Source organism: Meleagris gallopavo, chromosome 1 (assembly GCF_000146605.3).
Source record: "Meleagris gallopavo isolate NT-WF06-2002-E0010 breed Aviagen turkey brand Nicholas breeding stock chromosome 1, Turkey_5.1, whole genome shotgun sequence".
Taxonomy (NCBI): Eukaryota; Metazoa; Chordata; class Aves; order Galliformes; family Phasianidae; genus Meleagris; species Meleagris gallopavo.
Genome location: NC_015011.2, coordinates 89,590,631 through 89,615,967, shown reverse-complemented (window position 1 = coordinate 89,615,967; position 25,337 = coordinate 89,590,631). Strand labels below are relative to the sequence as shown.

Sequence of the window (25,337 nt, the reverse complement as noted above, 5' to 3'; positions counted from 1 at the left end):
TCTTCCCACTCCACATCTTCCCACAATTCAGAAAGAGTCTAAAGGATTTCCCCCCATACTCAGTCCCTCGTCCACTAAGTCTGGCTATATTTAGCCTGACTGAGGAGCTCCACTCACACTGTGCAGGCACACAAGGTACAGGGACTGCCCAGGGGCTCTGGGGACCCTCTGCTGAAGCCATCTCACACAGAGAAGCTTTGAGAGCAAGGACTTCGTGAACAAAAGCTGGGCTGTCCCCTGAGACAACTCCTGCACTGCAGCATAAATCTCTGCAAGGAATTATAGCAAAAACCTTCCCAGAACTGTACTCTTTTGCCAGCTCTGTGGCAGAGCTACATGGTTGACACCGTGCTGAAACGTGCAAGCATACAGCACCAAAAGATACTTGCAAAGCATGTTTTTTTCTTAAAAGCTGGAAGGTACCCAGCGAGTCAGGACTACAACTTTTGTTGGACCTACAGCCTTCCTTTCAAACAGGCATTTAATATGGAGTCACTTGCCTCAAAGCTAGAGAATCCGTATTTCCCAAGGCAAATTGTCCTTGCCTCTTGTTATCTATTATTAAAACTGACAGAACTGGAATTTTCTCCCTGCTTTGAAGTTCTTCAGCACTTTTTCCCCCAAAGACAAAGGAAAGTATGAAAAACATCCTGATCCCTGCCTCCTTGTGTCTGGACATGGCCAAAACAGTGTTATGGAACAGAGGCCACGTGAACCACTATTATGGCTGAGGGGGCGGCCTCTCATGCCTGCTGGCCAACAAGTATCCACTTGCTCATACTGGCTGGCTCTTCCTAGCCAGTAACCAGTTGCCTGGTCCCAAACCACAAAGCCATGGAGCTGCATGCCCTACATGTGCTTCTTTACCTGTGGAACAGGGAGCAGCATCATGCCAAACTGCCTGCACATCAGTGAATGCCTTGACTCCACTGCTGCTTTCTTCTTATGCACGGACCCTGCACCATGGGCACATGTCTGGGAAGCACAGACTGCTTCTGTTGTCTCACTTTCAATCCAAATGTGAATAACATCTAAAGTTTATTCTACTGAATTTGACAAATGTGCTGTTAAAAAAGAAAAATATAGGTGCAGTGGTGACAAAATCCCAGATCTACCTAAGCTATGTCTGCAGGGCTTGCAGCATGCTCCTTTCAGAAAAATAAGGAGGTAATGAAGACAGCCAAGAAAGTGTTGTCATGGCCCATAGCACAGTGGTCCCACCCTCTGCCCAGACCCATCACCAGTGACACACAGATGGTGCCCTGCTGCATTGATCCAAGAGGGCAGAGAACTGCTAATAGCCAGTGGCATGAGACCCTCCTCACCTGGCTGCTTCACGATGAGGGTGGTGAGTCCGGAGAGGTCTTCTGCCCGCTTATACCAGCGGTCGCTGGGGTCAAGCAGCCACTCCTCCACACGGCAGTCATAGGCCCCGCTATCCCGCACAGTGGCGTTCTGGATGGAGAGGAGGTAGAGGCCCGGTGATGGGCTCTCCAGGTGGAGCCGGCCCCGTAGATTCCCCAGTGTTGCCAGGTCCCCGTAGCGCAGGGTGTTCTGACGGCTCAGCCGGGCCACGGCTTCCTTCTCTGGGTGGCCTGGCCTCCAGACGTACCATTCCACCTGGAGCTGTGAGGAAGGGCTGGTCCGGCTGCTGACCTGGCACTCCAACATCACCCACTGGTTCTCCAGCACTGTGATGTTCCTGTGGGTTTGGTTCACGTGCAGGCGGTTATCTGCAGGAAAGGACCACAAGAAAACAAAGAATCATTAAGGTTATGATCATTTAGTCCAGCTGTCAACTCACCACCACCATGTCTGTTAACCATTTCCCTCAAATGCAAGGTGACCGAAGGCTGCAAGGGTCCTTTGTCTCCCCACATGCCCTTCCCTCAGGTCTACAATCCTATAGTGTGATGAAGAAAAAGAGGAAAAGGAGGAAAAAAAGGAAGAGAGAAGGAAAAGAAAATGAGACTGGCGTTCAGGGCCTTCTGACCATTTGGTATGGAGAAGTGGGAAACCCCACATCTCCTACTAGGACCTGGGGGGTCCCGGGTGCGTGAAATCTCGTGAAGAGAGGTCACACCTCAATCTTCTCACATTTTCCTGTTGTGCAAGGCACGAGCCTGGTCACACCCCAACCAGTAAGCTCTCCTGCTTTGGGAAAAGGGAAAAAAAAGCAGAGGAGGGACAGCTGATTATAGGGAAACACCACTGCAAAACAAGAAGTGGCACAAGGGCAAAGTCACAGCGTTTCACTGCATTGGGAATGCCCCTGGTTTTTGCTCCATAACTTCATTGATACAGCAGGAGTGATTGCAATCAGCTCTTTTATGCAAAATGACTGTGTGGTACACTCCTAATTCCTTCACAACCTCGATGAAGGGGCACAGCTTGGACTTTCCTGGTACAGCTGCTGCAGTAAGCAATTGGCACTGCACAGTGAGAGGAGGGTGATGAAGAGAAGTGGGCAGATCACAGCTTTCCCCTCCCTGACTGCTGCACAGCCATCTTGGGAACTTGCAGATGGAAACGAGCAGCTGGGACCAGCAATGAACAGTGCGCTCTGGCACGCTGTGCTCCCTGCACAACCAGGAGAAAAAACACTGGGCACTGGCTGTGGACCATACCCGATACCCTTCCCACATCCTTTCAGATAGAGTCTACACTGAGCTAGCCAAACCCAGAGAAGAGAAAATTCACTTAGCATCTTACTCTGGTCCTGCTATCCAGCTGTTTCTTCCCTACCTGAAAGATTTTCTTTTTCAGAAATAGGCATCTGGGGCAAGCAGGATCACAGCAGGCTTCTTTGTGAAGTAATGACGCTCTGCCTCAGCATGCATGGGGTGCAGACTGATCTCAGAGATAGTCTTTGCCCCTCTGCCTTCCCTCTTTGCATGAAATCAGGGCTCTGTCCCCAGCTTATGCTGGTCTGTCTGTACCAGAAACGACCTTTACCACAGAAACCACCACCAGAGCAGATTTCTCCCCTCCTGGCAGCCAGCTCCCCCACCTCATTAAGCTCATTATTCACATCTCATGCATACAGTGCAGAGGGAAAAGAGATAAGACTCTCTATGCCTGCCAAGATACAGACTGCGCAGCAAAACATGACAATGCTTTCCTAGGCAGGCACACAGCAGTTCTCTCTCATTAGGTCGCTAGCTGACACTCTTGCTACATGATGCTCTTGCGGATAAAGAAACCAGGTTGGTTACAGCAGCTCTTCTGACAGAGGGGGGCTGACATCCTTCACGTGGGATGCTGGAATGTACATCAACCTAGCCTAAGTGAAAGGGGGAACGTCCCTTTGTGCAGGGATGCACAGGCATGAGGATACAAAGAGTGGGTGACAAAGCTGAGAGGCAAGTAGAGCGGGGGACCCCAGCTGCTCAGCATGAGATGTGCACGAGAGCAAGCGCTCAATCAACCGGAGAGGACCCCACCAGCGCGCCGTGCAGTACCTGGCTGCTTGACGGTGACCTCGGTCCGTCCTGACACCTCCTCTGCCAGCTTGTACCAGGCGTGGTTGGGGCTGAGCAGCCACTCCTCCACATGGCAGTAGTAGCTGCCGCTGTCACGGACCTCAGCCCGCTGGACCGTCAGGCTGAAGAGCCCTCCTGATGCCGAGCGTTCGAACTGCAGCCTGCCCCGCAGCCCCTCCTCCTCGGCGTAGGTGCCGTACTCAAAGGCTGAGCTGTGGGTGGTCTTCAGGATGAGCTTGCCGTCGGCGTCGGAGGGTTTGTGCACGTACCACAGCACGGCAAAGTGCGAGTCGGGGCTGGTCTGGGATTTCACCGAGCAGTTGAGCGGGATGGGGCGGTTCTCCACCAGAGTGATGCTCCGCTTCGATTTGCTCACCTGCAGCTTGGTCACTGCCAGGGGAGACAAAGGAAGGTGAGAAAAGGTGGGGCATGAACACGGAAGAGAAACTCACCTGTTTGGGGAGGACCAAGAGCTCTCTCCTAGTTGCACATGTCGTTGCCTGGGTCTCACTTGCACTGGACTTTCAGAACAAAAGCATTTAGACGTTCTCTCACCAAAGTCCTTTTTTTTTGCTTTCCTTCTATTCCTGCATCCTCCCACCAGGTCCTTTCAGCAAGAGACTTACTTTTTTCACAGTTTCTCCCATAAAGTATTTCCTTTCAACTCACTGTGGTCTAAGGCACCAAACGTAGCAAGAAGGCTACACCCAAACTCAACTTCCCTGTCTCTACAGCGGTTCTCTAGACACAAGGGTGAGTTTTTTAATGTTGAAATCACACAACTTATAGCTTATACCAATGAGCTGTTGAGTAGTTTCACAGAAAACCATTTCCGGGAAGAATGAATTAAACAAGCCACTACTGCTGTCATGCTGGTGGGACAAGTAACCCACAGACAAGCTACAGCCAGGGAAGTGGTCAGGTCCACCATGCATTGTGTAACCTGACAGAAGCTGCAGACACGCCACTGCTCTTGGTTCCCAAGCGTGACGGCAGTTCCCATCCTGCTAGCTGAGCGGTCACAGCATCAAGGACAACGTTAGGTCTTGTCCATGTAGGGGAGAGAGTGACGCTGGTTTCCAATTTCCCCCTCCCTGTGGGAGCAGACAGAGCCTTCCCCTGCACGTGTTCAAGCAGCTGCAGTGAGTGTGGACCAGAGGCGCTGCCTGCTTGCAGAGGATACAAGGCGCCCTCATGTGACACTTGCACTGGGTATGCCCTGGAGAAAAGCTCACCAGCTAAAGGGCAGAAGAGACATGCAGCTTCTGCCACCACCTTTGCCTGAGTGCTGACATTCAGGCATAACTGATGAAGGGTATCCCAATAACACCCTATAATGGTTTCCGATAGCTGACATGCAGAGGCCATAGCACTGTGCTGTTCCAGCCAGCCTATCCGGACCTCTCCCAGCTCCACCACCACCTCTCATGGCTGCACCCCTTGAACAGGCAGCTGCCAAGTGAACAGTCCCTATGCACAATTTGCAAATCTCTTAATGAAACCCACTGGGTATCAGAGGCACGACATGAAGCGCAGTGCTACAGGCACAGAAGACTGAAATCTGCCAGGGGAGCTGTGCAGATCCATGCCCTGGAAACCTGGCCCATGCCGTGTTTGCGAGGAAGACACGCTGCCTCCTCTCTCACTTCAAGTTCCGCCTTCCTTCCAGCTTCCCCTGGACCCCAGGGTCTCAGATGCCTGCCGGCACAAGTGATGAGTGACGAGTCCAGGGGGACAGAGGGTACACACAAACAACATCAAACAGAAAGGAGAAACGCCTGCTACAGTGACACTTTGTGCTTCAATACAATATCAGAGATAGGCATCCCGGTAACTCATTCCCCTGGAGCCCGCCCTGCCCATGGCATTAATAAGTATGCTAATAAAGCCTGGATGGCTGTGTTACGGGCCATGGCACGCAGACAGTGGAGGGAGAGAAGGAGGGAAAGCAGCCCCTTGTTCTTGCTCTTTAAAGACTTCAACTTAATAGAGAGATTTAGCATCACATCACTGTATTTCCATGGCATCCCCGCCACCCGACACACACCATTCATCCATCCCCTTTGTTTCAGCTCAGGACAGCAGCCTCAGCCATCCGCCCATTCCACCTTCTGGGCTCTTAAGGAAGGTTATTTCAGGCATTAATCAATCTTCTGAGTCCCCGAGAGAGGAGCCAATAACGTGGAAGGTGATGCTCGGCAGCTTCCTTTCTCCCCCAGCCCCCTTTCCAAACAGTTTATTTTTAATTGGTGCTGGATTATTTTCTGCAACCGTTACTAAGGAAACCTCTGTTACTATAGCAACTGTGTATGTTAAGTCAGTAGCTTTATATCTATTAAAATGCAGCATATACACACATGCTGTGTGTGGTAGGGTTGCTCAGCACCAAGATGTGCGTTGGAATTGGTGCTACCCCAGTGCCCAGGCCTGCAGCGATGGGACGATGACTTCTGCAGTGCTCCCCCTGGAACAGAAGGCCCCACAGGGAGCCACAGCCCTGCCATCCTGCTAGTTAAGATTGCTTCAATGCAAAGAGATTCTCATCGTGCCCCGTGCAATTTGCCAGGTCATGTTTAAGTTACCACATGACATGGAAATTGCTGTAGTTGCTGAATGTGACATCACAGGCACTCAGCCAGCCAAACCTTGCACTCTGATACTGGGAAACTCCCTTTCCTGGCCTAGGGATGTGTCTGGGCAGAGGGCCAGGAAGGGGCTCAGCCTCCACCTGCTGAACTGATACAGGCTGCTCCAGGGCGCAGCATGCTCCACTGAGCACCCAGTGAATTTGTGGGTGCCCCCTCTCAGGAGCCATTCAAGGCCAGGCTGGATAGGGCTTTGAGCAACCCGGTCTAGAGGGGAGTATACTGCCTATAGCAGAGGGCTTGGCACTAGATGATCTCTAAGGTCCCTTCCAACCCAAATCATCCTGTGATTCTATGCTCAGAGCACCCAGGTGGTGGGTGCAGCTGTGTCAGCTGGCAGGGTTACAGGCGGCTGCTGCTGTGCTGTCAGGAGACTGATGTTCTCTTAGCAGCCTCCTGAACATCTGCTTAGGGAGAGAAACAGGTGCATGTGTCTAGGTGAAACTACTCTGCATATTATCGACAAGCCATAATCCCGTTGCTACAATATCTCCCAGCTCCCTAGAGGGTGCCGGTAAAGAGGCTATCATACTTTGACATGCTGTAATTGGCTCTGCATATGCTTTTGAGGCTCTCAATTTACACTGGCAACAAGTCACGGTTGCAACCCTCATATTTTTCATAAATCAGCCACACAAAACTGAGTAAGTTCTTCAACAGTGCTGGGGCCCTCAGGCCAGCACAACAAGACTGCAGATATCAGCTGCCTACTGACACAAAGAAATGCTGTCCTGCACCAGTGTGGGCATCCCATCACATCTGCTGGAGGACAGCGGGAGGCTAAATGGGTGATGACTGGAGCTGGAGCCTGGCCAGGACATGAGGATGCTGTATCCCTGCTCGGGTGGCAAGGTTGGCAAGGATTCTACATGTCCACAGAAAGTCTGTACACTCTCTGGCCATCTCACCTCACACAGTGCTCTCCAGCATTACAGGCCCTTTACATTACTTCCCAGGCTAAGGGTCAGGCCATGGAACAGGCTGTGGTCACAGCCCCAAGCTGCCAGAGTTCAAGGAGCATTCAGACATCACTCTCAGATATAAGGCTTGAATTTTGGGTGTTCCTGCACCGAGCCAGGAGCTGGACTCGATGGTCCTTGTGGGTCCCTTCTAACTTGAGATATTCAATGATTCTATGAGGTCCTGGAAGCTTGCACCTGTGGGCTGGGGTCCAAGCCTGGCCCACCCTACAGCCACAGCAGGTGACAGCGTGGTTAGGTACTCTGCAATCTAATACGTATTTTGTGGGTTTTCTGAACACCACAAGGCAAGCAGTCTCCTCAGGCCAAGCATTAGGCAAGCACACATATGCAGACATTCGGGGGAAGGGAAACCAGTCATCAGAGAAGGAAGACATGATGTACAGTTCTGCTGCTGCTCCTTGCAGTTGTTAAGGTGGGTGGCTTTCTTGCCTCGATTTCCTAATCATCGGGCAGAGGTTACAACACTTACTTTTATTAAAGCACGTTGCAATCTGTAACTAAAAATGCTCTGATACAAAGATGCTCTGTCTCAAGACTCTTCACATTACCTTTCCTCATAGCTGTCAAGAAAATACAACAGCAGCCCTCTGCTAAAAGTTTGCTTTCCACGTGGGGACCACTATCACCGTTATGGCAATGACAGTATTTAACTATAGCTGAAGGTGCCCTCCCCCCATCACACAAAATACCACATACAAAACCCAACGTGCTCCCCTTGCAAAGGAGAAGGGGGCTGCCAGCTGAGGGGCAACTGAGCTCTGCATGCCTCCGGGCAGCTGCCACTGGGTAGAAGGAGTGGGCATGGAGACAGCCATCAGCAACCCACAGAGTCCTCAGGGAGCCTGCTGTGGGCTACAGGGAGGCAGCAAGGACTGCTATGTCCCACTTTGGAGACCGGACCCTCTAGGGAGCGCTCCTCCAGATGATGTGCTTTTCTGGAGAGAACTGGTGAAGTACTGCACAGTTTCCCTGGGTACTGCCCTACTTCTAAAAGCCTCTACTGGGATCTCACTGCTTGGAGGTGAGGGCTATAGGGAGAGAAGAAATGGGGACAAGCCAGCCTGAGCTCACACAGGGTTTGACAACAGGGATGGTGTCTATAAGGTCAGCCAGGAGAGACCTATTTCCAGAAGCCCCAAGATGATGTTCACGCATAGGACCCGAGGGGCACCAGTCACACTTCAGCACAGCTGACAGTGGCCACGTACCCAGAAGTGCCTCATCATTTCCCCAGGAGCACTCTGTGCTCTAAATCCTACTTGCCTGGCTCCAAGAGACTTGTATGCAGATGACCGCTCTGCCACAGGCTGAGACATGTTTTAACACTTGGCACCTCTGCCACCTCTTCCATAAAACACAGATGAAGAGCTTCCTCTGCCTTCTCATGTGTTCGCAAGGGCACACGCTGATGACCATGGGGAACAGTGGCAATGGGAGCAAGCAAACACACGTCAGCACAATGACCACATGACAAGGGATGGGTGCCCTGTGCTCACTAGGCTAGCTGAAAGCAAGTTAATGCACAAAGGAGAAGGTGCAGGAGCTGCAAGAAGTGGCCCTTTCACAGAAGAGAGGAGCCAGAGGAAAGGTGTTCACTCTAAGGAGAAAGAGGAATGGGTCCTATGAGGAGCTTGCTCAATAGGCTTAAGTGTTGCACAGAAATCACCACAAAGACAAAGACTTCCAGTGCCAGCACAGTCTCCCAGAGGGGCCAGGAACATGGCAGCACAGCTACCGACTGCTGTTATTCTCTTTTAATAGAACACAATCCCTACTGAAACTGGATTAGTAAGTTTGCAAATTGCATTAGCCAACATGGGCCTCTGCTGGTGCAACAGCAGTAGGAGAAAGGGAAATAGCATTAGACTTTGCCTGCCATTATTACTGCCGTTATTAACTTGTCACTTTACTGTAGTGTTCCTATAACAATGAATTATTGCCTGCAAACAGGCTGACATGATTGAATTACTGTGAGAGCAGCTCCACGGAAAGGAGAGGAAACGTTAACCCTTTCTGGAGGAGTTGTTGCCTCTCCTCAGGTGGGCCAGGCCTTGGGGAAGCATGCATTTGTGACCTAGAAACTCTCCTTAAAACCCAGAAGCATCTTCAGGCATAGCTGGAGAATGCTGTGTGGGATGGAGGAAGCTGGGAAGCCAGTGGCTCTTGGGTCCAGGACCTGCAGCTAAGCCTAGAGACAGGCCTCACAGCCCCCCTGAGAAACCATGTCTCCCTGCAGGACAGCAAGGACTCGAGGACAATTTACCTTGGAGGAATAAAAACAAACACAGATGTAACCCAAATCAAAATGCCCCACAGCTCTAAAATTAGAAACCTTCCTGTCAAACCCTGAAATAAATGTGTAAGTTGTGCAGGAGAGGGGAGGGGAGAGAATAAACGGCTCCCAGCATGAGTTGTGCCTGCTGTCAGAGAACAACGTACGGCTCACTGATCACTTGTAAATTAAAGTATGGAGATAGGATCACCAGAAGATAAATTCAGTACCAAGCTACAGCCGCCAAGGATAAAGAAAGGAAAAAAAAAACAAAAACACACAGATATTTAATCAGCCCTTCATCAGAAAGAATTCGAACAAAAGAGTGCTACGTCAATTAGGAAAAAAGTCATTAAACATAGCCAAAGGGCAAGTTACAACACATATGGCAGCACCACGCACAAACTCCCATGTCATTCTGGAGCCTGGCCATTAATGGCCATAATTCCTCTCTGAGCGTCAGAAAGACACCTGAAAAGTTTGAGGGGGAGAGCAGCTCTATGCTAGGATGCACCTAACTGTGAGTGCAATTTGTCTTCTTCCTGCTCACTATGTTTGACTTGAGCTGTTTCAGAGGCTCCCACTGAACAACAGCTGGCTGCTACATACAGTGAGATGAGATGCTAAGAGTGACATGAAATGCCATTTTCTTGCCATTCAGACAGCAAGACCCCCAGACAGACCTCATATAGGATTGTGAGGCTTTTTGTACTACCTGCACCAGCTCTGCCAGCTCCAGCTGTCAGTGCACAGATACTTGGGAAGACACAACCAAATCCATACAAGAACTCACTCACTCCACTCATCGTTAATTATTTCTTTTCACCAGGTTAATTTGCTGCAGTGGGATCAATGGTGGCATAAGGAATGAAACAGGACCATGTAACCAGCTTAAGTGCCAGAGCTAAGGATCATTTCCCTCTGCACAATCAAGTGCTAGATCAGCTCCACTTGCCTTGTGAAACCTAAACTCGTGATTCATGAGTTCATGATACTGCTGCCTCCATAAACTAATTGATGAATCCATCTACTGTGTGGAAGAACAACTGAAAGAAATGAGCCATCTGACATTTCTCAACACACTGTCCTCTTAAACTTCTTAAGGACAGAGAAAGTATTACAGAGGGATAGACTATGAATCCATCATTCTCTGGACTCTATGCTTCTCTATTATACAGGACAGGGAAAACTGTAGGAATTTTCTTTGATAGCATCCCAAATTCCTATTTAAGCAGGTACAGTGGCCCTGAGAGACAACTGTTATGTATACACGTTAACATAAAACACGCTAAGCCATAGATTTAGCATGTCCATAGTCTCCCATTTTCAGGTAAGCAGGCTGCAGCTTCGATGAACCCAGCATTTAAGTCTTCGACCAATAACAGGACAGGCAGAAAACCAAAAATAAATACTCCCTTAAGAACCAAAGTTCTTGAAAAACATTCCTATAGAAATTGCCCTTATATGTTCTGCTGACATAGGGCCATTAGCTTCACAGGTAAAATTGCTGCTGGAAAAAATGGCTAGGTTTGTTTTACTGAAATTATTTCCTTTACATGGGCATTGCTAAACCACCTGACTACGTGGGTGACTGTTGTGCTGAAGAGCAAAGTTGCTGAGAAGCCATCACCTGCAGTAGAAGGCACCCCAGCCCATCAGTCGTGGAGGCCAAGAGCAGGGGATTCACAGTAATTGGGACCGGTTTACTCATCTCATGGAGCCCAGCAGAAGGCCTTCAGCTCTACGGACTGGGGAAAAGAGAAGAGGGAAACCAGTGCCCTCTGCCCAAAAGGCTGGCAGTCCCAGAGCCACCCCGGTGGCTGCTTTTGAGAGCTTCAAAGACACGAGGAATACGCAAAGCTTTAGATTGAGGAAATGCTGAAGGACTGCTCACTGCAGAATATTTTAGTTCAAGGAGAGCAAGCAGGAAATCAATGAGAAGCTGAGGAGAGTGGGGAGAAGACATTCAAGATAACATCAAAGAAGTTTTATGGGTGCAGTCTGCCAACAGGCTGATATTCCGCTTCTGTATAAGCACACTCCAAGTGGCAGTGGAAGGCCACTCATGAGGTAGCAGAGAGCAACACAGAATGCTCTAAAATGGAAGTGAAAAATTTGAAGTGCAAGAAGTAACTGGGAAGAGCACTAATTTGAAAGAGCAGCGTATTCTGCACACAGCTCACATCTCCTGATGTCATCAGTTTTGTCTGGGGGTTAGGAAGCGAGACATCCTGCAGTAAGATCAATGGGCACACATGAAGCAGGTTGAGCAGAGTTAGGGTCCTGCTAGGTGCAAGGATGCATTCCGCTCCTCAACTTCCTCAAATTCGCCTGAGGTGCTTCACACATTTAAAATCCAGCTTCTCGGGCTATGCTCTTGGGTGCATTTTGCAGGCTGAAGCCCCAAGGGAACTCCTGATTTTTAACTGACTGCAGTCAGCAATGTGATCATCAGGCTTACAGCAACAGTTCACAAGCAAATCTGCAGAGGAGCCAAGTACATTCCCACATCAGCAATGAGAAACCAAAGGCAAGGGCAGGTGAAACCCAGCTCTGATCCCACAAGGCCAACATCAGCACCCGTGCCACGGAACCAGGAATGTCACAGCACATTCGGTACAAACTCATTCCCCCTGCTCACAAGTGGGCTCATGTGGACATGGCAGTCTTTTTGTTTCCTCATGCAGATGTGTCCATGGGCAAAACTGCACCTCAAATCTGTATTTACAAAGCAATGCCCTGGAGACATTCAACGTGAGGCTGGACAGGGCTCTGAGCACCCAACCTAGCTGTTCATCACAGCGGAGTTAGGCTAGATGACCTTTAAAGGTCTCTTCCAACTCAAACAATTCCATGATTCTCTGATATCAGAGGGTATGCTACACACCATAATAGCAGTGAGAAGACTGGGCATATGACAATGACAATACAGAGAGATGAGGGTGTTGGGAGCAGATGTGGAGAAAAAGCACACCAGGGTACCTGTCTGAGATGAATAACTGTGCCAAACAGGCAGCAGCAAGTCCAGCTGCCCCAGGACACCCAACCCAGGGCAAATGTGCAAGGCTAAGAGGCTGCCATGAATACGAGCCCAAGGGAAAAGAGGTGGAGGAAGCAAATCCACCTGTGCCAACTGGAGGAGAAAAAGGGCTCCAGCTGGGCTGTTAATGCAAGTCTGCACGAAGGCACAGCCCTAAATCATGCACAACTGAGCCCCCTCCTCCCGCTTGCTCAGCGTGCTGAAAGCTGGCAGGGAGGAGCAGCAGCACTGAAGCAGGACAGCAGGTCTCACCTGCAAGGGGGAAGGAGTGAAGCTCTGAGCACATGGGGGACAGGAGGCTGCTCTGCACCACAGTCACGACTGCAGATGAGCAGCCTCCTGTCCCTGCTGAGTGCCTCTTGAACTCCTCCATCAGTCATGCAAGAGCACAGCTATTTGCCAGATGGAGCAGAAGGCTTTAAAGCAGGGAAGCAGTGCTATTCTACACAGCAAAACCACTCTGAGATCAAGCAAGCAGCAAACTTGAGATAAGTTTCCAGACTCCACTTGTGCAGGGAAGTTTCCACCTCATTAACTTTCGTTGTTGAACTTTATTGTTGGATTCTGCCAGCAGCCAAAAGCATTGGGTTTTATAGCATGCATCTTTTGGTCCACACTCATTAGAGCCTCCACTGAAGAGTCTGGAAGTGGTCAGTACACCACTGGCCATCAGTGTAGAAAAAGCCTCTTCCACATCCAAACACAGGAGGAATCCTTGGACATAGACATTAAGAAATCAGAAGGAAGAAAGGTAGTAGTACTCAATTTTCATCAATTAGAGAAAGTCTCACAGACCTCTGCAAGTGTCTTGGCAACTGTTTGAAAAATCCCAAATCCCTCTCCCAGTGTTAAGAATGCCATAAGACAGTTTATTTTTCCAGTTCTTGTCCTTCCAGCATCCCCAGTCTGTATGGTCACCACCTGCTTGGCTGCTGACCATGTCTTTAGAGAGAAGGATGAGTAGGATTCTGATCTGCCCTTCTGCAACCGCCTGGGACAGCTTAGACCACAAGGTAAGGGTCCTCTTCTCTCTCCTCAGGTTTCTCCAGCCACCCAAACTCAGCGAGGCTGCTGCCAGGGATCACCTTTAGAACAGCTCTGCACCCCTCCAGGCACAGGACAGCTGGGGCAACAAAGCCCTGTTTCATGCTGATCCCAAAGAAAGTGAAGGCATAACTGTTCCCCCCCACTCCAAGGCCAGCTGAGGAGCCTTCTCCCTCCCCCTCCATGTTAAGTTTCAACCAGACAGCTTCTCGTAAACCAAACTTTATGGAGCAGCCCCTGGAGAGACCCTGGAAGCTAATTAACGTTCTAATGAAGAGCCTGACGTCTTGTTTGCTTGATGGCTCCCAGGTCAATCAATCTGTCATAGCCCAGCTTGCGAAAAAGCAGCAAGGAGCCCAGCACCCCAGTGTCTACGCAGTTCTCATCTCCCTTCACTCCTCCCCATCCCTCCTCCCACGTTCATTACTGTCAAAAAAAACAGTAGCAAGAGGACAGATTTATAGAGGTGATTGCAGCTTCTCCCTGTGTGCCAGCCTCAGGATTAGTCATGAAAGGGCCAGTGGAGAGATGGCGCCAGGAGGGAGGAATGGAAAGGGCAGAAGATAGGATAAAGAAATCAACTTGTGGGCACAAGGTGCCGTGCATTTATCAGAGGCTAACTGTCTGCATGCAGCTTGCAGCATGGGGCCAAGAAGAGCTGTGTTGAGCTGTACATGGGGATGGGAAAAGAGTGATCCCTGCATGAAGCCAGCCCACCTCCCCAGAGCCAGCTCCTGTGAAGGAGCTGTGATCAGACCCCCAGAGATCTGCCAAATCACCCCACACTCACTGCAGGGGAAAGATAAGTCAGGGAATGCACACAAGGACAATAGCAATTTAATACACCAGTACAAATCTGCTACAGCCTTCTTGCCAAAAGAATCATACCCAGATGTCCTAGCCTGCTCAGATCACAGCACAGCCCCCACCACCTATTGTGCTGCCAGGGACTGTCTGCTGCCCTTGTCTGCGTTCCACAGACTGCACAGACTCACACTGCTTGCAAGTAGCCTGCCCAGTCTCGGCTGCTCCACCTCTGTAAACTTGGCAGGGAGAACCAAGATCTGCAAAAGAGCCACAAACTAAGCAAGCCTGTCAAGCTCTCAGGTCCTCCCTGTCCCCCTACACCTCCCGCATCCCTCCTGAGCTCATAAGGCATCACAGGGCATGTGTTCTCCCAGCAATGCGTGAGGAACTGATAAATGCAAACACTTGCACCTGGATTCAAAAGGAACCACTTGCACCACATCTTCCTCTAACACCACAGCATCAGGGGGAGCTCCCATGTCTGACCCCTCCAAGGAAAGGGATGCCAGGAACCCTCAGAGGAAGCCCCAACTTCAGGGGCTGAAAGACCCAGGGTTTACAGAGCAGGAAAATGGAAGCCTCTCAAAAGATTGCAGGTGGGAAGAGATCTTCACCCCTGCACTTGGGGCTTGCTCCAAGCTCAGCCCACACTCCTCTGCATGATCTCCTGCCAGCTTTGGCTTTGGGGAAGCAGCTGGCATGAACTGAACCGACTTATGTTGTTCCTCCCCATTTGCTGCAAAATGAGCTCACCGAGAAAGAAACAACAGGCTGGAAGGAGAACACTGCCTTGGAAGGACATGAAACAGCTACAGGCAATCTAGCCAGTCACCCCCCTGGCCAAAAATCCTTCCCAGACCCCCAGAACCAGCCCGTAGAAGTTACAACCTAGCACTCACTCTACGGCAGTGCAACTTGCTCTCCATTGAAAACACACAGAAGCTGCCTCTGGCAGTGTGCCTCTTAGCCTGACACCATGGAAGTCAGCCATGAAAGAGAAATACTGGAGCTTCGGGTGTTACTGTTGCTGCTGGTGGGCCTCCATCCACCAACATATCCAACATCAAGCGACAAACACCATGCCCTCTCAATACCTTGTTTTTCTACAAGCTCTGACACATACAGATCACAACCTCTACAGGGCTTTTCTCCATGCTGCAAGTCCATGTAATAGCTTCATTCCCCAAGGACTGGGAACACCACACCTGAAGGTCAACTCTAGCTCCAAATGTCACGCAGGACACTTCTGCCATTCCACCTACAAACCTTCAGTTCAGAGCTGGGCTCTCGCTGCCATTACCTGCCTTATTCCCTTCCTCCTTCTGAGCTACACATTTTGTTTCTTCCAGGGAAGAAGAAAGTACACAAATGTTTTAAGCTGCATTTCTTCAGTGTTCCTGTTGGCTACCTGATACAGCAGCAGGTGAAATTATGTTGCAGCCATGTTAACATATGCCAATTCAGAACAGGAGTTGCAACTCCTGCAGTTGCAAACGCCACCACAAGACTGCCAGGAAGAGATGGCCAAAGTGCTGAAACAGCAAACCAGCACACCAAGAGAAGCTCCAGCATCTAAACCCTTGAGGATGTGGGACTTCACAAAGCGGAGAGATTAATGAAGCAATCGGGCAGCCACTGTTTTACCTTTCTCACCATAACACACTTCAAAGGCAGACATATATCGACTGCCACTTCTGCACCTCGAACCTGTCAAACAGAAAGGTCACTCTGACAAATAGGGAGCTGAGGTTTTAGGAGAAAACCAAAATCCCAACATTAACTTGCAATCTGGAAAGACATGCTAGCTCAATTTGCTAAAAGATCTCCAGAGATGCCCTCTTCATTGCATATCCCCTAAGAGATCTGTAGATTGGTCACCCTATCTTGCTGATATATGGGTCAAGGCAGGGGCTTAGGGCTAGTGGCAAAGGAAAGGAGACTGGGACAAAAGTTATATCAGATTAAGGGGATGGGATTTCTGGGGCCACAGACTTGGACTGTGACAGCATTCTCAGACACTCAACTCTGTACAGGGTCCCAAACGACCCCTTCTGAAGAAGAGACAGTGAGAGGTGCCAAGAACCACGGAGACCTAAGTCACTTGTTCTGTTAACCACTTGATGGTTACCACACCAGTAGTAGGGGAACTGGCTGCCAGAGCATAGTTTAAACGTCCTCCTGGCCACACTGAGCTGTAATACAGAGGTTCTCTTCCTCCCTGTCTCACACACATACGCATGCACAGAGACATGCCATAAAGAAGCGTATTACTCCAGGGACCATCTCCAGTCACTGCTGTTTCATAGGGAAATATGCAAAAATGATGAACATCAGAAACATGACCTTGAGAGCAGCAAAACGTCTCACAAGGCAGGATAATCAAGACAAATGGAGAAGATTAACCTGGAGATGAGAGCAAGGGAAGAGGAAGGGAGGGAGGGAGGCGGGAGGGGAGGGAGAAAAGGAGGGAGGGAAGAAAGAAGGTAGAGAACTCATGAGAGAGCATGCAGCATCTCCTGACTTTTGCAAAGACATGCAAGGTGGAAGAATACAAAAAAAGCCACTGAGGGGAGAAAAACAACCCTCAAGCCAGAAGACAAACCCTAGGGAGGCATTCCTCTGCACAGGAACACGAGGGTAGGACTGACAGTATTACAAAGACCTAATCCAAGAGTCTGAAGGTGCAAAAAGCCTCACTTCAAACAAGAACTCCAGCCCTAAGGCCGAGGCAGCAGTAAATCATTCTGCTCAGCAGGGTTCCACAGTTACCCTGACCTCATGTCTTGGCAGCCTTCAAGGAGAACAAGGGGCACCACCCACCAAGAAGTCAGCAAAAAAGCCTGCAAAAGGTGCCTAACACTACTGTCTGCACAGGTTTTCTCAGGTTTTTTGACTGCCCCTGCCAAGCCAGATCCTTGTCGCCTAGTGGTGCACACCAAGGACTTGGTGACTTCCAGCTGGACAGAGCTTAATTTCTAGCAGAGATGAAAGTCAGGCTCTTTAAACACTAGCTGCTTTTGAAGATGTCACCAACAGTGCAAGAGATACAGCCAGTTACTAAGAGCTGCAGCACACCCCCTGTGATAGGTGTGCACATACAGGTTCTGGTGCAAGCATCACTCTTCTTTGATCCTGTCCCTCTTCTATGAGAGTTCACTCTGATGAATGGAGGAGGCATTCTGAAAGCCATCTTCGTTTCGCAGGAACAGCCCAGAGACTTGATGAAGCCTCACCCACCTTACCTCCCAGAAGCAAACCTTGAGAACAGCACATGAGGAGCAAAGAAAGTACACAGTTCCCAAAGGTGGAGAGAGAGATTCCAATGTATCCAGCACCAAAAAGTCCCACCCAAGTCTTTCCCAACGGTCTGACATCAGTTGCAGCCACAAGAGGGTCTGTCCATCCTTTGGACAGACATCCACTGGCATGTACTCATCCCATGACGCACCTCCCATCTGCCGCCCTGTGTATTCTCAGCACTTACCTGGCCGTAGGACCCTGATCTCCAGCAGGTTGGAGGTCCTGTCTGCCAGCCGAGTCCAGCTGCTGTTGTAGTTCTTCCTCCAGAGCTCAGCCACACACTGGTACTTGCCAGCCTCCGTGTCGCTTGCCCGGCTGATGCTGAGGCGCACGTTGTTGCTAGACTCAGCTTTCTCGATGGCAGTACGTGTCCGGAAGCCCAAGTACCTGTCACCCCACTGGACCCCACCATCACGTGTGAAGGTGACCAGGTCGTGAAACTCGCTGCTGCCTGCTGGCTGGAAGCGCCACGTCACTGACACCGGCACCCAGGATGGGTAGTGTGGTTTGATGATGCACTGAAGGTCAAAGGACTCGTTGTAGGTTACCCCGGGGGTGCGGGAAATAGCTGTGACAGCAAAACCAGCCTCTGCAAAAAGAGGGAGAAAAGGGCCTTGAAACACAAGGCTCGATGTTGCATGAGGAACAAGCATGAGCACTTGTAGATGCCATGATTCACAGCCATCTCTTGCCAAGGGACCCTCCCCCCTTCTTCCCCACTCCAGGTCCCCAACTGGGTGAGAAAAGGTGGGGGAAAGTGAGAAGAAACAGCTTTCTTCCACATTTTGGAGAAGTTATAACCTGGCAGAGGTTATGGAATCCCAAGATGGCAGCAATTTGAGTGAGAGAAGCTGGTTACTTCTCCACATAGCACGTTTTCCATTCTCTTCCAGATCACAGCCTTATAGCTCTATGGTTCTATGATATATATAGTTATCCTCACACATGTCCATCTCCACAAGCCAGTCAACACATTTTTACTTGTCTACCCCCAGTACTTTGTTGGTTAAGAGGAGTTTCAAACCAGCAGCCTATTAATAAATTGAAAATAGCAAAGATCACATATTCCCAATTGACTGCCTTACATTTTGGGTCAGGGAATTTCCATTGCTCATTTGTTCTGAGCTGGAGAGAGAAAATACTTTCTGTTCTGATACTTCAGCACAGCTTGTAGATATAGGAGGGACCTTGTTCCCTGCCAGCAGCTTCTCCAAGAAGCGTTCTCTTCCTGGAGGGCTCTGCTGGGTGTCCAGGCAGGCTTTGGTATTCCCTCCATCTCTCACCTTGCTTGCCCTCTCCTTTCCATCAGCTGAGGACTGAAATCCCTTCCTATGCGCTTGGGAGCCTCTGAAGTCCAAGCACATGTAGTCTCACCTGAAAGCACATCCCTCTTCTGGCTGTTGCTTCAGAACCACAGAGTATCTAGATTTATGGATTTAAATATCATCTGTGCTGGTTCAGCTAAAGAGTTTTTTACCCTGGCAGACTAGCAAGCCATTAGATCTTAACTTGAAATGTGAGTGTCACTAAACCTACTGCATTTTTTTTTACTAGTATTTTTTGGTAGCAATAAAACTCTCTTATTCTTTCTTAGCACCTTCCATTTGAGTTTCTGAAGACATTTCAAAAGCATTAATCTGAAAAAAAAATCTCAGATTCGGCAGTAGCAAAATAGTATTTGGTATTTTCGTCACTAAATCTTACTGAGCTACTTCAGCTTTGTTAGTTATAGAATGAAGACCTTCTTAGAACTTGGCAGGACGTGCTCAACAGTCAGAAATTTCTCTGGAACAAGGAATGGAGGTAGAGGGACAACCTCCTTCCAATCCCACCTTTTGGAACTGCTGGGCAATTTCCAGCATCTTAAATTTTAGCATGACTAAAAGTAATATGTTTTAAAATCTCAACTTCATCTACTCATTATTTCACCCTCATAAACCTTCCGAAGTTGCAGAATAAAGAGAATGGCCGACACACGGACATACAGCAGGCCAAATGCCACTGATCCCAAGACAAAGACACTGCCAGCTGAGAGCCTGCCTTTAGTTCTTCACAAAGTAAGGTCCTTAACTGCTTTTGGATGCTTTACAGCAATGCTTTCTAGCTCTAAACAGAACAGCCTCTGAAAGAAGGTCAAAAGCAAAGGGGAGGAAAGGAGGAAAAAAGCAAGATTTTAATCAGAGTATTATATGACTTTAAAGTCTGGTCTCTCACACATCATGCCAAAACTTAAGATTAATACTGTAGAGAATAAAAAAAAAAATTAAAATTATATCTTGACTTTTCAACAGTACACCCCAATTGTTTATAGCTCTGGCATTCTGTAAATCAGTGGCCTTGCAGGAACAGTCATCAGTTCTTCAGCCTCCTGCAGAACTTTTTGGGAACCGATCCAGGACTTGATATAGCAAGACCTGAGCAGGACCCAAGTAATACAGTCTGTGCAAAACCCCTAACGTCCTACCTACCCCTTCCTTACACTGATGTCGTTCATGTTTGAAATAGATGAGCTCTTTGGCAGAGCAGAGTTCCAGACTCAACGACTACGGCTTCTAATCTGGCTTGGCTTCAAGCAATGGTGCAGTTCTGGACCAGCTGCTCAGGGCCTCCCAGCAGAGGCAATGAGGACCGGTCCCAGTACGTGGCTCCTGTGGGCTTCTGATGCTGCTGGAGATGTTCATGATTTCTGGTGGGTGGGCCAACAGATACCTGGTGTTTCCTTCTCCTGGTCTAGGGAGCTGAGCTGAGGTTTGCCCAGGGCACGCAAGGAGGTTTTGATGCACATGGGTCACAGATGGAGAACCACCACCTCACTTCCCACAGCTCAGCTCCCTTGCTGGTGGAACGCAGGGCACCATTGTCAGTGCAAATCACGGTACGGCCAGTTTGTTTCACTGGAAGGACAACAGCCACTTTCTGCCTTCCTCAGCCACCCTCTACTTTGCCCCTGCCACAGCTACCCCTCAGATTTTGCCCTCAAACACCACAGGACACGCAGAAGTATTGCACCAATCTATCCAGAAGCTGCAGGTGGTCAGCCAGTGCCTCCATTCCACCGGCAATGGGGGTGGGCCAGGCTCCAAGGGGGCACAGCCCCTCCGCCCCCACACCTTGAGTACTCACCAAGAGCAGTGATGGTCACTGGGGTGCCAGCGTGTCGCTCCCCAGCTATCTGCCACTCCCCATCCAGTGTCCGCATCCACTCGGCCACCCGGCACTCGTAGTGGCCCTCGTCTGCCCTGACACTGTTGAAGATCTCCAGGGTGAAGGAGCCAGGCCGGACCTGCTCCATCTGGATGCCGCCATAGCTACTGCGCTCAGCGTATAACGGGCCGGGCTGCAGGGTGCCATCTCGATCCAGGCGCACAATTTCACTTCGCCGGTTCTGCTTGTCCACCAGCTGCCAGGCAACGGAGAGGCGGCTTTGGGGTCCCACATTTGAACGCACATTGCAGCCAAAGCGCAGGCTTTCCCCTTCCAAGACACTGCTGGCATTGTTGATAATCTCCAAGGAGATGCTGGTCTCTAAGGAGAGAAATGCATACACACAGGGGAGATGACACACACTTGCCACTTCTCAGTCTGCAAGAAGGACGCTGCCGGCCAGAGAGGTATTCTACCAGGTGCAGGAAACTGCCCACGCATTTGGGTCCAGGCACGTCTTAAGCTCAAGCGTGACCACATCCAAAACCAGCCTGTGGGCAGCGAGCTGCTCCTGGTGACTTGCACATTCAAAGGAGGTGTTTGCCAAAGCTGGGGAAAATCTCTGCCTACGGCTCAGGAGACATAGCCACGTTTTCTGGTCGCAGGTCCAGGCTGGGGTCTCAGCAAAGCTTGAGGGAATTTGTGTTGCTATAACATGCAGGGCATGCAACTGGCTTTGCAAAAAAGAAAAGCTTCCAACTCTCTGGGCTTTTCAGTTGGTGTCAATCTGATCAGCATCTTGCCACGTCCATTTCTGCAACACCTTTTGGGCGAAGCTGTCGCAAGCTCGCATTGCTACCAATGCTAGAGGTAGCTATCAATGTTTAGTTACATCAAAAACACTGACATTCTGAGCTTCCCAGAGATGTGAGGCTCTATGGTTAGTTTTTCAGAGATAGTGAGTGCCGGTTACTCCTGCTGTCTTCCATTAGAATTATGGACACTTAGCACCCTTGAAAAATCACATTTGTTCCTAGAGCTGGTGTTGTAAGAAATCTCAGTAATTATACATGCTTGGCTTTGCTGGAAGTACTGTATTTTAGACAATTGTCCAGTGTGAGATTTCTAATTGGAGTAATTTTCAATGCCAAACAAATGAGACCAAATATTGGTAAGAGAGAAAATAATGAGAATTTATTTTTGAGAAGTGAGGAGAAAAAAAGCTAGAGGAAAGGGCTGCACTTCCCTATAAGCCTAAGTGAAAAGAGACAAACATTGCAGTAAACTTTCTCCCAGACTCCTTCAGTCTGTTTGGTCAACTCTCTTGTCAGGGTAACTGGGGCAACACTTGCCTAGTTTGCCATGCCAAGGCTACCTGCATTATAGAGACCAAATCAAGTCAGTTGACCCTCTTTTCTTACTCTGCTATATACCTTACTCATCACATCTGCCTGATAAAGACAAAAGGCACACAGGTGAGCCTCTGGCATGGCTATTTTCACCAAGGTTAGCAGATACACAGCGACCACGACAGGGCTCTATTCTGAAGAGCAAAGCAGAGCTTGAGGAGGAAGTGAATCCTAGTTTTTCCCATTGCAGGGCAAAAGCCCAGTGCCCCGTACAACAACCAAACAACAGCCACTGAACAGTCTGCAGAAGCTCAGCACCAATTTGGATAAACCAGGAACGAGCCTGCTGTTACACCTGCTGAATGTTTCAGAGCAGCTGGCTCTCCACAAGGCAATGTGAGGGCAGAGGTGCAAGGAGCAAGTTACACACACTTTCAGCTCATGGTCGAAACTGCCAGGCTGGGGTGATTACAGAGGTGGGGAGCATTTTCCTCACCTATGAACCTGAACAGCACACATCCTTCTTGCTTTACCCTTCCTTAGAAAAATGCCTTACCAATTGGGATTTCAAGTTTGCACAACATGCAAACTTTTACTCTTCCCCTTCCCGCACTGTTGGGCTGGACACACCACAGTCTCACTAGCTGGCTGCCCAGCAGAGCAGGGCTCTTGGCAGCGTCCTGGGAGAGGGCGGTAAGGTCCCTACTTACTGAGAGGCAGGACGGTGATGGGGATGTTCTTTGGCCGTTTGCTCTCCTTGTCAATGAAGTCCCCTGTCACAGTCTTCTCCCGCTCAGTCACTCGGCAGTTGTACTTGCCACTGTCCTCAAGGCGGAGGCGGTAGATCTTCAGTACGAAAACATTGTCGCTTTCTTTGGCTACCTTGAGCTGGCCCAGAGCCTCACGCTGAGCAAATTCGTTGTTAAGCACCGGCACAGCGTTTGGCCCCAGACTGGCGATGAGAGAGCTGTTGAAGGCCCAGGAGATGGAGAAGTAGCGGTCAGGGATGTTCTGTGCCTCCAGGATGCACCGAAACTCCACCGGCTCACCCACAATGTACATCCGCTTCTCTGTCTCCAGCCTGACGCTGAACTCCTTATCTGGGGAGAGACAGAGCAGCTCAAGTCAGCTTGGCAAAGCCAACCCAGGGAACCAGCGCACCTCATGTTAGGTGGCTGCAACTTACTGCATTCCTGCAACACATGCATGCACCCACAATATGGAAGGCCAAGAGGTTTGCTTCAGCTATGAGAGGCAGCTTGCTGCTCAGCAGCCAAAATTTGCAAGGCCTCCTCAGCCAAAGTGCCTTTTTCCCAGCCCTTCCTCCTGGGAGCAGCTCTGCTGTCAGGCCAGGATCCAGCGGCACAGAGGGATGTGCTCTGGAGCCTGGTTCTACTTGTACCCTGCTCATCAGCTCAGCTAGGGCCAAAAGACTTTGGGGGGATATCAGAGAGGAAAAAACACTCATTCAGGTTTTTAGATCCTCAGCAGGAACCTGTGCTGCTGACTGTGGAAGGATTTTGACTTGCAAATGGACTTCAGGGAATACAGAAACATTTTATTTTCTGCTCTGTCACTCCTATCTCCTCACTTCCCAAAATTCTCATTGCCTATACTAGCACCAAGAGCCCAAGGTATATGCTTCAGCTCCCGTTTCAATCCAGATCACTGACTGCATAAGGCAGTAGGGTCTCCCATCAAGCTTCCTTCCTGCCTCATTCTTCCCTGCTTGCTATTTGCTGGCATCTTCCCTGCCCTTCAGCCTGCCAGCTCCTCTCAAGCAAGGTCATGTAGCAGAGGAGGAGCCTGGGCTGAGGCAGCCACAGACACCTCCAAAGGCCATGCAGAGGACCTGTCAGATGACCAGGCAGAAATAGACCCCTCTCCTCACTCCAAAACATGGCTTTGTGCTGCCCTGCACCAGGAGTGACAGGAAAAAAGCGGAGACTGTGGTAGAAGATGCCACAGGTCCAGGTCTCGGTGCTGAGAAAAGTGGGCCTACCCTGGTCCTACTTGGGTTACCAACAGTGAGGGACCTCAGCAACCCCTCCAGGAGCAGCTGCCGCCCATGAGTGCACCCTAGTAGCTGCTGGGCTTATCTTAGGAGACCACAAATCCCACATACACTCAACAGAGAACCACAGTCTGAGGCAGTGAAATCCCAGACCATGCATGGATTTGCAGGGCTTGCTCCACCTCCACTGTTAAGTGTGACTCAGACCAAGGGGAACTCTGCAGCTGGCCTTGCAGACTCATTTGTTTTGCCAGTAACAGCAAGCTGAAAGGGAACCTAACAACACACGGCGCTGCTTTCCACCTCTGCTCTTTCCCACCACCCAGCCAAGCAAGAAAAGAGAAAGGAGACACTGACCAGTTGCTTGCACGTTGACGATGGTGCCCTGAGAACGCTTGCGGGTCATGGCATACCAAGACTTGTCTGGGTCCTGGATCCACTCAGCTGCTTCACAGTAAAACTCGCCTTGGTCTGAGGGGTGGAGGTTGTAGATTGTGAGCTTCGAGGTGGTTTCCCCCACCTTGTCCAAGCGCACGTCCCCCGTGGCGTGCCGTTGGGCGTAGGTGCCCCCGGCCCGCAGGACGAAGTCGCGGCTGAGGGAGATGATCTCCACGGGTGCCTCGCCGCCTCGCTGCCGGTACCAGGAGATGGAGACGTGGCTGTGCTGGGCCGTGCTCTTGGACACCTCACACTTCAGCTCCAGGGAGTCGCGCTCCACTCTGTGCAGCGTCTGAGGGACCGCGGTCACTCGTAGCGAGTCAGGGATCACTGCAGGGAAGGAGCAGAGCATTAGCGTGAGGGATGCTGAAACGCTGACCCAGGGAAAGGACTACAACCTGGATGCATTAAAGGAAAGGTTTCTTTTTTTGCTTGTAATTAATCATAAGAAAAGCCCGTCCTTCCCAACCCCCTCCTGCCCACATCTTTCAGCCACTCCAATGCCCCCATTTGCCATTCTCCCCTTAGTCACTGTTTGGCCAAACTAAACCTATTTAGCTCCTTTAATCTTCCCTCATAAAGAAGTCAGAAGATGCAATCCACCTCTCCTTTGTTTATATCCTTTCACATCTTAATGACCCCCTCAGGCCAAGCAGAAGGCTTTCTGCATTTGGAGGGAACTGAATCCTGCATTCAGAGAAAACTGGCTCCAGTGAGGGCAGCAACTCAATTGCTGGGACAGAGATACAGCCAGGCACTGACTAACAAAACTGCCAGCCAAGCTTCACTTCGATTATCAGAAGAAAAGGGAGAAAATGC

The 25,337-nt window shown here is 50.0% G+C and overlaps 1 protein-coding gene across 2 annotated transcripts in view; it reads right to left on the bottom strand.

The window, feature by feature from the left end:
* IGSF3 (immunoglobulin superfamily member 3) overlaps positions 1-24,885 on the bottom strand; it is a 30,120-nt gene extending 5,235 nt beyond the window's left edge. The window contains exons 1-6 of one of the 2 annotated variants that reach the window (XM_010721898.2): positions 24,438-24,885; positions 22,777-23,166; positions 20,697-21,098; positions 17,758-18,162; positions 3,462-3,872; positions 1,326-1,733 (exon numbers count right to left, since the gene is read on the bottom strand). In XM_010721898.2, the coding sequence (XP_010720200.1) occupies positions 1,326-1,733; positions 3,462-3,872; positions 17,758-18,162; positions 20,697-21,098; positions 22,777-23,166; positions 24,438-24,870 (2,449 nt within the window). In that variant the 5' untranslated portion in view covers positions 24,871-24,885. The remainder of the gene's footprint in view (positions 1-1,325; positions 1,734-3,461; positions 3,873-17,757; positions 18,163-20,696; positions 21,099-22,776; positions 23,167-24,437) is intronic. The other variant, XM_019619848.1, reaches the window with a different exon arrangement.
* Positions 24,886-25,337: the final 452 nt, after the last annotated feature.